At 43.5% G+C, this 12,374-nt stretch overlaps 1 protein-coding gene across 3 annotated transcripts in view; it reads left to right on the top strand.

Annotated features, from left to right (window-relative positions):
* The window catches only part of GRHL1 (grainyhead like transcription factor 1), a 61,285-nt gene that overhangs the window by 38,785 nt on the left and 10,126 nt on the right, over nucleotides 1-12,374 (top strand). For 2 of the 3 annotated variants that reach the window (XM_006266289.4, XM_019492727.2), the window contains exons 10-13: nucleotides 3,129-3,216; nucleotides 7,476-7,615; nucleotides 10,972-11,009; nucleotides 11,672-11,760. In XM_006266289.4, coding sequence (XP_006266351.1) covers nucleotides 3,129-3,216; nucleotides 7,476-7,615; nucleotides 10,972-11,009; nucleotides 11,672-11,760 — 355 coding nt within the window. The remainder of the gene's footprint in view (nucleotides 1-3,128; nucleotides 3,217-7,475; nucleotides 7,616-10,971; nucleotides 11,010-11,671; nucleotides 11,761-12,374) is intronic. The other variant, XM_019492725.2, reaches the window with a different exon arrangement.

The raw sequence follows: 12,374 nt of genomic DNA, 5'->3' as shown, positions 1-12,374 counted from the left end.
CACAGCATTAGCACCTTAACAAAAAAAATCCCAACAACAACCCTGCTTTCCTCCTATTTTCCAGTAAGAGCCAAGGCTTGAAAACTATATGAATGATCAATCTATTTCTATTAAATATTTACAAGGTCAGTGTGACTGGTATCTGAGCGTATCAGTCTAATGCATTCAGCCTTGCCTTAACCCTTGTGACGTAAAGGAGTCCTATTATCCCCTAAGTGCAGAGAGGCTAAGTAAGGCCAGGCCTCCATCACATAGCTTTGCCAGCATATCAACTGGCAAAGGAGCATGAAAATATGTATCGTGCCTCCAACCTGCTTAACTCTGCTGTCAGAGCCCTGTGGCTAGGCATAATTTGTACTGGCAAAAGATTCCTATAGCCTGTTGCTTAAACTCCATTTGAAGACAGTGTTTATATCACAAAATAACTTATTTTCATGGTATAAACCTGGTTCTCACCCTATTTTCCATAGTGGGCCACACTTGCAGTTCACAATGTGCTGATTGGGCTGCTTGCAGCCCTCAGGTTGAGAACCACTAGTATAAACTATGTTTCCACTTGGTGGCCTGAGTGGTAGAGCTACAGAGCCTTTGTAATATAGACTAGCCCAGAGTGGTATACAGGGAACCCAGGTTTTCCAGCTTTCAGGTCAGTGCTGCAGCCACTGAGGCATGCATGCTTGCTTGTTCTCTGCAATGGTAACTCTGTGGTTGGAGGGGCATGGGAAAGAAGTGTAGGGAATGGCAAGGGGGTGAGAACAGGTTAAGAAGTACTAACTCTTCTGTAAAACTGTTTCCTTGCTTCACTTGATCTAGTTATTGAGCCAGCCAGCAAAAGACTTCAAAAACTTACATCTTGCAACCTGCTGGTGCTTCCATCTTGCACCACTGACTTTCTTGTAGCTCTGCATGGTCACTTTACTCTGCTGTCATGCAGCAAGTTAGCTTCTAGGCAGATTTAGGCTCTTACCGGGCCTGTTTTATTACACCTTTAAGCACTGCCACCCTTTTGCCCTGGGTTATCTGAATATAAGTAATGGAATCAAAGAGAATATTTACAGTGAAACCCCCCTACAGTAAAATCTCACAGTGAACTGAATATCCCATACAGTTTTGTTTCGTTGCCTGATATGTAACTGGGAATTCCTGCAAGAGAGATGTTTTCTGATGGCAAAACCTTTTGTACTGGTATTCCACTCTCACCAAGTTCTCTGGAAGTACAGTCATCATAAAAATCTAATGACCTGCTTTGCAGTGTGTAATTTTTTGATCGCTTCATAAACTTCAAAAAGGGCTAGGTAATATATGCATATATCATAGGCAGCAACTCTGCATGCCCTGTCTTGTTGTTGCTTACTTGCTAGATGCTTGTTATTTGATTATTTTAATTGCATTCAGTGGGACGCAACACACTACAGTCATGTCATGCACAATTTGGCATGTGGTTGCACTGCTAATAAAATGTTTGGGGTAGTTATGGTATATAAGAATTGCCCTAATTTTCTTTAAGAGATGTCAGGTCTTCTGTTGGTGCTGTTAATTGCTCTCACGCAGAGTCTGCCTTGTATTAGGTCAACCTTATTGCTGGTGCTTAACAAATAAAGAAGAATTTAAACCCAAATTTCAGCAGACCCCTCGAGCCTTTACTCCCACTATAATGCTGATGTATTGCAATGTGCCTGGTAGGTAAAGTCACAAACTGAAGGGTTCCTTCAGCCTGGGGCCCCATTGTGTTGTGTAAATGGTTAAATGGCAGCTGGATGTTCCTAAATCTTTGAATCTGCATTCTTTTAAACTCAAGCAATTGATCTAAGCAATTTTATTCAACCTCCATGATCCATACACCCATGCTACTACCTAGTCTTACAACACTGTAGCGTTAGGTGTCTCTTACAAAAAAAGATGTTCATTTCTTGCAGAGCCACAATCAACTCGTCACTGCCTCTCTAATGCCTTGTATTGTTAGAACAAGTGGCATTTTTTTTATGTGAACTTATTAGTGCTGTGGATCAATAAACTGCAGCTGTAGATTAGATAGAAATGGGACCTCTGAGTCTACAGAATTCTTGCCCCTCCAAAAAAAAAAAAAAAAATGACAGAGCAGAAGTAACAGCTAGCAGTTTTATACAAAGGAGTGTATTCTGTAATCGCTAACTGTATGGCCTCAAGCCACAGTCAGTGTCGCATCTGCCTTGGGACTCAGGTGTGTAGAGAGAGTTGGAGGACCACCATGTTATCTAACTATAATACACCCAGGACAGCACAGCAGTGCGTCATATGACTTACTGCTTATAGAGGCATTGGGTTTTTCAAGATGATAAAACTAATGACAAGACTCAACTAAATGGGGGTCTTCAGCCACAGCTCAAATCCCTGTCCTGTTCCTCATTGTGGTGCTTACTCTTGGCACCCTTTGCATCTCTTCTTGTCTGCTGCTGTCCTCTAACTGAGATCAAAACTATGATGCTTGGCTTCTTTTGGTAGCTGCTTATCTTCAAAGTGCTGGGCACCCTTTACCAGACCCTTGCAAAGCAGGTGATGCAAAGGCATAAGGAGATGGAGTGACTTAGCTTGGGTCGTATGTCATCTTGGCTTCATCACAGGGGCACCACAGTGATCTAGTAATGGGTGTTGCTGATTGGGTCTTTGTGATATATTGACATGTCTTGCTTTAATTCTTCTAAGATTATAGCTCATTTAAATTTAGCTTAACTATAGTTTAAGATAAAATTTTTGATGAAGATGTTGACTGAACTTTTAATTGGAGAGAGAATTGCACATGGCACTCTTTATCTTGGATACCATGTTTCAAGATTATTTCACATGCATGGAGATAGTTGAGAACTGCTCAGTAGCTCCTGGTCCCATATTTAAAAGAAAAGTGGATGACCGAGTTGGATGCTCTGACTGTTTGATTTGGTGGTGGTGCTTCAAAATAAATACTGGCTAGACTTCAAAAGCAATGTGTTCTAGCTGACCTGCCTCCAAGGTTGGTGTGGGACTGGCCTCTGCAAACACTACTCTTTAGATAAGTGTCACTGACCTGAGGGGGGAAGAAAAAACAAACAACTGAAAATCCTTTTTTCTCTCTCTCCTTTCCTCTTCCTCTCCCCCAATATTTTATCTGGCAGGGAGCAGAGAGGAAGATCAGGGATGAAGAACGAAAACAAAGCAAAAGAAAAGGCAAGTGCACTGACCCCAGTTCTCAGCTGAATGCCTGTAAGTAAAAATTATTCTTCCAAGCCTTTAAATATTAGACTGCACATCCCTTACAGAATTTTGTCTCTGGTGCAGTGGAGCTCTCCTATATAAACAAATTCCCTTAAACATATGAAATAGATTCCCTTTGAGCCACTATATCTGGGTTTGCAAACTGTTTTTTACTGTGCCCTGGATCAGTTAGGACTCGAATTCAACTTCACTCCAGAAAGCTCTGTATAATCACTATCAATGAGTTCAAATGTACCTCCAACCTGGGAACCCAGCTGAGAAAATGAGGTGTGGTAGCTGTGGATCCAAGACTTGGCACTTGGAATCAAAGATGAAAAGTGTTGTACAAGGTGTCCCTCAAAGCTGGGTAAGCATTGTCTGCCCCAGGTTTCCAGCAGGGGTAACTGATGCACAGGTTGGGCAGGGACCTAATTTTGAGAACTGCTGGAGCACTTGCAATTCCAGCCAAAGCTAGTTGGAGCTGGAAGTACTTGGAACATTTACAAATCTGGCCTGAAGTGGCATGGACCCTGAAGTAACAAGTGGCAGAGTCTGGAGTAAGACCCCAGCTCTTCTGATTTCCAGACCCAGCTTCCATGAACCAGATCAAGCTAATCCCTTTTCAGGTAGTAGTTTTGGCTTGAGATTTGTTTTGAGAACAGATTAACAGAAGTTTAGGGCTAGAAGGGACTTGTGAGATCTTTGGGTCCAGCCACACTGCTCTGGGCAGGAAAGACTGCAGGGGTCAGATAACCCCAGCAAGGTGTGCATCCAGCCTCCTTTTGAAGATCTCCAGGGTAAGTGCTGGCACCACCCTCGCTGGGAGTCTGTTCCAGAGTCTGGTCACACAAACCATGAAGAACTTTTTCCTTATATCTAGTCTGAGACTTTTTTTAGGAGTTTGACTGGTGCTCCTGATTTTCCCCTGGGGCACTGTGGTGAATAGTTGTTTGCCTAGCCCCTGATGCTTTCCCCTGATATTTGTAAGCTGCCGCAAAAGTGAAGGTGAGACTGAGGCCTCAGTGCTTAAGTACACAAAGGCTTTCTGGCTCTGTTCTTCCAGATGTCTCTAACTTCTTAACATTGTCCTGAAGATCCAGTTTTGTATGCTCGTTCCCTGTACGTGCCTGGTTACTTGTTAACAGGGCTGATTCATGTAAAATGTATATCCCCATTTCTCTTCCATGCTGTGTAGCAGAGGAGCATGCACTCCTTCCCCCCACCCCCCTTTCTATTGCGTGAGGAAGATGTTATGTCACTGGATGTGTTTGCCAGAAGCTGAACTTATAACAGTCCGACCGGTTCAACAAGTGTTCACCTTGCAGCTTGTCAAACAAGATTTTCCTGACCCAGCAAGTCAGGAAAGCTGGTGGTGCAGCTTCAGAAGAAAGTGTCGTCACAGGGAAACCTGGTTGTTCTGGGGCAGTTGCAGCGAGGGCAGCATTTTGAAGTACATCCTAAAGAGGAGATTCCACATGTGCAAGTGTTGTGTTTAAAATATTGAATGATACGGGTTGTTCTGTCCGAGTGTAGTAGCCTCAGTACCATCCACAGATCACCATGCATGACGTAGACCTACTGTTAATAGCAGAGAAGGGCATTCCATGCCAAACCTGTGAGGAAAATCCCTCTTGGGGCAAAACATAAGTTTAATCCCAAAGGGACCCTTTTATCCCCCAAAATTTGAATAAATATGGAGTGGCCATTTTTTAAATGCAAGGTGCTGTACTCTTCCCTTCCCACTCCTCCCTGATATAACTGTATATACATGGATTGCCTTGTAGTAGAGCTGGCTGACAGTTTTTGCTTAAGATTTTTTTTATTTGTGAACAAAAAGGCAATTTCTAGAAAATTTTGAAGCTTTTTTTTTCTTTTTCTTTCCACCACAGAAAATCTTTTAATTTTACTGAAATGTTTTGAAATGTATATGGGAAATTTCCCCTGCTGGAAACCTTGCGCTGGGAAATTTTGAAATGAAACACTTCATTTAGGGTCAGTTTGACCCAAATCAGAATCCCTTCATTTTGACAGACTTAATTGAAATGCTTTGTTTAGGGTGAGTTTGACATTAATCTGCGCCCATCTCAGCTTCTCTAGTGCCTCCAGGAAGTTGCGGTTCAGTTCTCTTGTACCCTGTTCTTCTTACAGGCTGGGCTTCCCTGATGACCTGCATTTCCAGGGGTACACTTAGATCTTGCCTTTGAACTTCCACATCAGTTCAACCAGGGGAGCCATGCTAACCATAGTGCTTTGAGTCTATGGGGTCCAGCCAGATAGTCTGGCCAATAAAGAAAGCAGACCATGTGACATGTGAATTAGAGCTCCCATGAGGCAATGCGACAGATCAGGGTGACATAGGTTAAATATCAAATCAAACCAAAGTACTTCTCAGTGCAGGAATTTTAAGAATTTTTCATGGAACTTTTCATTTTACCAAAAAAAAGTCAGAGTATTATTACACCACATCCATAGCAGTAATAGTACTTCTGAAAGTGCTTTCTAGTTGAGATTTTCCAGAATGAAGCTAAGTGGAAAATGGCATTGCCACCTTTCAAAACCATTTTTTTGAAACTTCAGAAACGTTCCTGTTCTGCATTGGGGCATACATCAGACCTTTTGTGATGGGGGTGAGAGAGAGAGGCCAGGAGCCATGCAGTTCATTTGCATACAGGAAATCAAAGCCCGAATTGGGCAGAACAGGGACTTAAGCCTGGGTCACCCACATCCCCTGCGAGTCACCAAACTGGTGGTCACTAGAGTCAGTCTCTCTGGCTCGCTGAATATTTATATGAAGTGGAAGAGGTCTGACAGGAGAGTGAAGGAGACCTACAACAGGCAAGCCTGGATGTTAGGTTGCTTGTGGGGAGGTGGGATACCCTGGTTGAAGTTCCTGTACCAAATCACGGCAGAGCAGGAACCTGAACCTGTAGGCTTGTCAGTGTTCCTAGTGTGCCAGCATCAGTATGTCATCAGAACCCCTTAGAAGAGATGCCAGTGTATGGTGGCAGAAAGTGCGATTGCCCTGCTGCCTAAGCTAGACTGCTTCACCAAAGGACAGAAGCTAAGCTCATGAAAATCCTCTTTTTGTCAGTATTGCTGTGATGAGACGGGGGTATTGCTGGCATGTCACTTAGCTGTATGATCTTTTCACACCCTGACTGGTGTGGATAAGCTAGCCAAACTTTGTGACTTAGAGCAGCCCTGAATCTTTTGGATAAACTGGCGATGAGGCCCATTATCAGCTGTTCTGCAGTAGCTGTCCCCTTTCCCCCCTCTTTTTCCTTCTCCCCCTCTTTGAGTAGCAATTCCATCCATTTTGGACCTGAGAAGCTTTCCCAATGAAAGCTGTGTCCACATCCTACACATTAACATTCTCTGACAGGAAAAAACACATTATTTCATTAGGAAATTCCTGACCAGCTTTACTCCAAATGCATTACCATGCTGAATGCATAAAAGGCTCACAGAGCTCCTGTGAAGTATACAAGTATTTACTTCACTGAGCAGAGAGTCTGAGGCACAGTGAAGATGCCCTGGAAGCCAGTCACAAAGCAGGGCAGAGATCCTAGCTGTGTGGTAGCCAGGAGACCATCCTTCCTTAAGAAATGTTTTTGTAAATGTGAAGCATCTTGTGTGTAACCCTTTCAAGCAATTATGTGATATTGAGATGGAAACCATGGGCTCCTGTAAACTTACACCTATCTCTTGATCTTGCTGGGCATGAGCTTCCAGAGAAAGGGTGAGCTTGCTTGGAGAAGTTCTGTCAATGAGAAATATATTAGTTCTTCTTTCTGCCAACGTAAGTGCTTTCTCCTAATCGTGGTTAAGTTGGGATGTGATGTCATTTGGCATCCTTACTTGCTGAAAAAGGCTTTGCCTAAGGAAAATGAGGCAGATTGAGAGCATTGGATGGTGTTCAAGCTCTGTCATTTGTGGAGTGAGGGAAGAGGAGACTTAAGATACCCTTTAGGAAGTTGTTGCTGAAATGTGGTAAAAAATGGATATTTTTGAAAGGGAGATGCAGCCTATAGAATCAGTCTCCTCTGACTCGGGTGATTTAGCAGCCTCCGGAGATAGTGACACCATCAGAAACCTTTCTGCTTGGTTTAGAAATGTTAGCAGTAGACCCAAGGTTCTTCTCTTTCCCCCTGCCCCAGCTTATCACATCTAAATAGCAACATGTTACACTTAAGATTCAGTAAGGTCAGGACCTCATAAGTGTCTTAACTATCCATTTATGTTGATTTTTTTTTTTGATCTCTTGTCAGTTTCCGATGTCAAAGTGCCAATGCTTCCCTCCCACAAACGGATGGACATCACTGTCTTCAAGCCATTCATGGATCTTGACACTCAGCCAGTTCTTTTTATCCCTGATGTTCACTTTGCAAATCTCCAACGTGGTGCTCATGTACGTGATAAGTGTGTGTGTATGTGAGAGAGAGAAACAAAAATTGTGAGCACGTATGCAAATTTTTAGCACTACATACATGATGATGCCATACAGAGCTAATGGACTGGTTCTTAGATGTGTAAATCTTAGAAATAGAAATTGCTCTTAGGGGGTTAGAACCTGTCAGTTACTTTTCTAGCGGCAGTGTTTTACTGAAAAATGCCAATTCATTGATCTGCCGTGTTTTGGAAAAACAGCTTATCTTAATGAGCTCTTTGGTTTGACAGAGGCAGTTTCCTTATGACTTCCTGCATGACTTCTGTTGGGCTGCTGCAGAACCTGGTCTTCTAGGCGCTGCTGCTACAGGGCAGCCCCATGCTGTGCACCACCACAGGACCAGGAGACCCCAGTGCTTTTGAGGGTCTGTGGCTCCAGGTCAGCCTCGTCATGCTATAAATAGTGGTGAAAGTATCAGGAAAGTCCCATTGAAGGAGCAGCTGTCATGGTCCCCTGAGGGGGTTCACCTCAGAAATTCCCTAGGTTGGTGTTTCTGAAACAAATTCTTTTTTCTCCCCCCTCCCCTCTTCCCCACCCCCCAAAAAAATCTCCTGGTTCCCTCTGATTCAAAGTGAAACCAAATGTTAAATGAGTGAAATCTCCTGTGATTTTTTTTTTTTTTTTAATCTCTCATTTTGGCTAGCTCTAGTATAATGCGCCCTAAAACACAAACAGTTAAAGCTCAGACTCCACCAAACAGGGATTAGGAAGAAATGTTCATAGGCTTTTTCCATATGTCTTTCTACAAAGCCCCTGCTACCAGCCACAGTACAGAAAATGACCTATTAGTCTAAGTACAGCAGTGATATGACCTTTAAATGTTTCTATTGCTAATGTTTCATTCCTCTTGTATCTTTAAAAACACCATACTTACTTGCATACGTGCCCCCTTTCCGAAAAATTGAGACTCTAAAATTTCGGTTACATATCTTAAGCAGCGAAGTTGATTTGTCTTTGCTGGAAAAAGCATGGTGACACTGTACTGTAACAGCTGCCAAAATGGAACAACAAGCAGCAGGGCCGGAGTCCCCCTCCAGCCACTGCTGAACAGCTAGTAGCTGAGCAGCTAATAGCTGTTACCTGTTTGGCAGGAACTGTGAAAGGGTTAACACTAGCTTTTGCCTGAAGAGTCGTTGAGCTAGCTCAGACTGAGTGAGCTGCTACTACTGCTGCATACAGTAAGCCCTCTGCCATGACTCTAGGAAAATCTTTTTTTCTACATCTTGCCTTCCAAAAACAGGTGCTTGCCTTAAAGTATGGACGCACATAACTGAAATATTACAAAGTATCGTGGGTTGGGAATCAGTTCATAATTGTCCCAGGTCAGAGGTGTCCATGCATGTACTGCCAAGGATTCCAAATAGAACAGTTGCCTTTTAGGCATTTTTGGTACTCTTGAACTGTCACCAGGGGGTGGTAGTGAGTATTCAGCCCAACTACAATTTTCTGCTTCCACCTTTTAACTAACATTGAGTTCAGTAACTTTTTCCTGCACTTGACCAAAATCTGTGTGGTGGTACCCTGACTGGGGGTGTCTAGGTCTGTGTGTCTGTGTATGGGGGAGGACCTGCCTGGACCTCTCATCTCCACATTCCCAGGGGCCTGGGTGCTCCAAGTTGCTTCCCAAGATCTGTGACTTGCTGTGGCTTTTAAAAGGACTTTCCATACAAAGCTGTTCATTTACTTCCATTGCCTACAAGTGACCCCAGTCTGTGGTGCCTTGGGTTGATCTGGGGGAGCAGTGATGATTGTGGGGGTGCCTGAAAGCAGCTCAATTAACTTGCATTGCTGACAGTTGTATAGAGCTGTGTGAGCAGGGTGGAATGGGCAGGGGAGGTGATGGGATTGTAACATGGAGGGCGAGGAGCAATTTTTGAAAATGAACAGGGTGATTCACGTTTATGGAGCATGGTGCTGACAGCCATCCCATGGTATTAATTGCCCATTGTGTAGTCACTCAGCTTTCCTTTGCCCAGCATTTGGGGTGCCTATACTTAAAGGTGCACCTACTCACTCACCAGCTGGGCAATTCCCCTGAAAACCTAGAAGCAGGGGTCCAAGTAGCATCCCTGCCTGGCCACCCCTCTCCTGACCCCAAATTAGCCTGGGAATCTGCAGAGGTAGGGTCTGTTGCCAGCAGCTGAAAGTCTTTTGGGGAAAGGTGCTCTTTTAAAGCCTCCAATGTGATGCAGACATTGCAGGGAAGTCTGGAACACCCAGCCCCCAGGCATCCAGAAGCAGGAATCCAGACAGCTCCTATGCCCACATGGCTACCCTCCCCCAATATCAATCTGGGATGTTGCAGACTTTAAGTGCAGGCTATGGAAGAGCAGTTTAAAAATGATACCTAATTATCCAGGCACACTTTTGAACCATTCCAGGAGATTTAAACCCTTCCAAACTGGCTTGTATATCTAGACATTTGTGGTTTAATCTGCCTTTAAAATGGTCTGTGGGCACATTTACATGAGAGTTACTGAAGAATAGAGTAATTAGCTCTGCAGTAAATGCTGTCTACTACATGTACCCCTATTAGGCTGGAGTAAACTAATTAACTCTGCTGCAGGTTAGTACTCCTGAATACAAGTACTGTCCTGCTGCAGAGTTTTTTACTCTACAGTAATGCATGCTGTAGAGGATGCCCTGGCTGGCTGGTGCATGAGGGTTCTCCAGTGTCAGGGCTGCCTGTTGACAAGTGCTGTACTAAAGCACCCTTATGCCCCAGCCAGCCCTTCCACAGCACATTTAAGCTGAGAGGAGCAGCCCCTGTCTGGCAGGCTGACCCCCCGAACTCAGTGCCAGCTGGGGCTGCCCATACCCAGCTCAACATGCTGCGATCCCAGATGAATGTTCAGACAACGCACCCAGGAGCAATACATTTCAGAGTTTATTGCTTTGCATTAATTGCACACGTAAACATGCCCTCTATGTGTGTTCACACCTTTATGTGGGGAACAGGTAGTATACAAAGAAATACTCTATTTAGGGATGCTAACTTATTAGCTTTTTTAATAATGTTTCTATGTGACACTAGAAATTAGGCAGCTGTTAAGTATTTCACTGCAGAATTGACAAGGAAGAGGCAGAAATGCATTCCAGTCTTTAATGCAGTGGTCCACTGCTGGCAAATATTTAGGGCAAGACAGAGGAACGCAGCTGGTAGAGTCCATATGGGGGAGGTGGTTGTTTGGACATTATTTCTGAGTTGGATGTCTAGTTGACATTTCAGAGGTTCCAATTCAAGGTCATGGTAGACAAGTGTAGTTCAAAGCACCTTTTTCTATAGGCTCCAATAAATTCTTTCTTTGCTTTTAAAGGTTCTTCCCGTTGCCTCAGAAGAACTGGAGGGTGAAAGGTAAGAGCCTTCCTATTTCCGTCTTGTGGTAAGACTAATGAGGTACAGGATGCCAAATAAACAATGAGGAGGGGGAAGTCTGGGCCCCGAGGAATTTGCAATGGACTGTACATTTTGCTCTTCCATTATATATGTCCCAGAATAGTCAGACCCGCTGTTTAGCTTAGATCTGAGTTGCTAGCTTCTGGCTTCTCTGTAATGGAAGATCTTGAATGTTAGATAGTATCCATTAGTGTTGCAGCCATCTCAGTGCCCAAGTTTGCTCCTGTGCTTTTTTCCAATATGCTGATAATATTCAGGCTGCCAAGGTACTCTTACGTAGACTGTCTGGTTCAGTAGCTGAGACTCTCCAGTTAAATACGTGGAGTTTTGCTTTAACAGAGTGCATCTGGACTGCTTAAGCACAAGAATATAGCATAATATGTATAGGAGCAAAGTACCTGGACAGTTGTAAATGAAGTATATTGACTTGTCTAGAAATAAATGCTCATTATGGCCAGTGCAGTAATAATTAGTTCTGGAAATGATGTGCCTGTTGTTTCCTCACAATACCTGTGACTAGGCAACTTCCCCTCTACCAGGCAAGCTTGGTTGATCCTGCTGATCCTACTGCTGATGGTGTTATGTTTGGTTTTTTTTGGGGGGGGGTTGCCCTGCTACAGTTCCAGTCTGAAGAGAGGACCATATATAACTGAGGATGACTTCATTGTACCTCCCAATAAGCTGTCTAGAATAGAGGAACCAAAAAGAGGTAAATATATATATTCTAAGACTAATTTGTAGAGTTCTTTTGTCACAAAGAAAAGAGTATATCATATACTGAAAAGGAGTGTATCATTTGTTTTTATGGCTTTCATGAGTGCTAACAGTAGATTCCCATGTGTGGGAAGGAGACTGTACCCACAGTGTATTGGCTGGGGTGGCAATGAAATTTCTAGGTGTGTATTTTTGGTTTTAACATCCTGGGAGTCTCTCATGCTCAGGATTCTGCAGTTTTCACACAGCAAGTCAACATCTGTGATGGGAATAACTTTGGCAGGTCATTCACCTTGTCTCTCTTTCTCCTCCTTTCATTACAACTTCTTGGGGGTATAAATACTTGTAAAATCCTTTGAGATCCTCTGATAAAAGATGCTTTGGAAGTTCAAGTGCTTAAAGTCACAAACTGATTCTACTTGGAACGTTTCCCTGTTTCCCTTCCCACTCATATCCCCTGTTGGAAGGAGAGTGAGAGTGAATAGTCTATCTACCTTAAGTACTTCTTTTGGCTTCATCACCGTAGTGTTATAGAACATCACAGATACTAACTTCTCTCCCCTCACAACAGCTCTGTGGAGTAGGAAAGTACTACTGCCCTCCTCTTGA

Source organism: Alligator mississippiensis, chromosome 1 (genome assembly GCF_030867095.1).
Source record: "Alligator mississippiensis isolate rAllMis1 chromosome 1, rAllMis1, whole genome shotgun sequence".
NCBI classification, from domain to species: Eukaryota; Metazoa; Chordata; order Crocodylia; family Alligatoridae; genus Alligator; species Alligator mississippiensis.
Note: the sequence above shows the minus strand (reverse complement) of the source record. Positions and strands in the feature narration are given on the sequence as shown.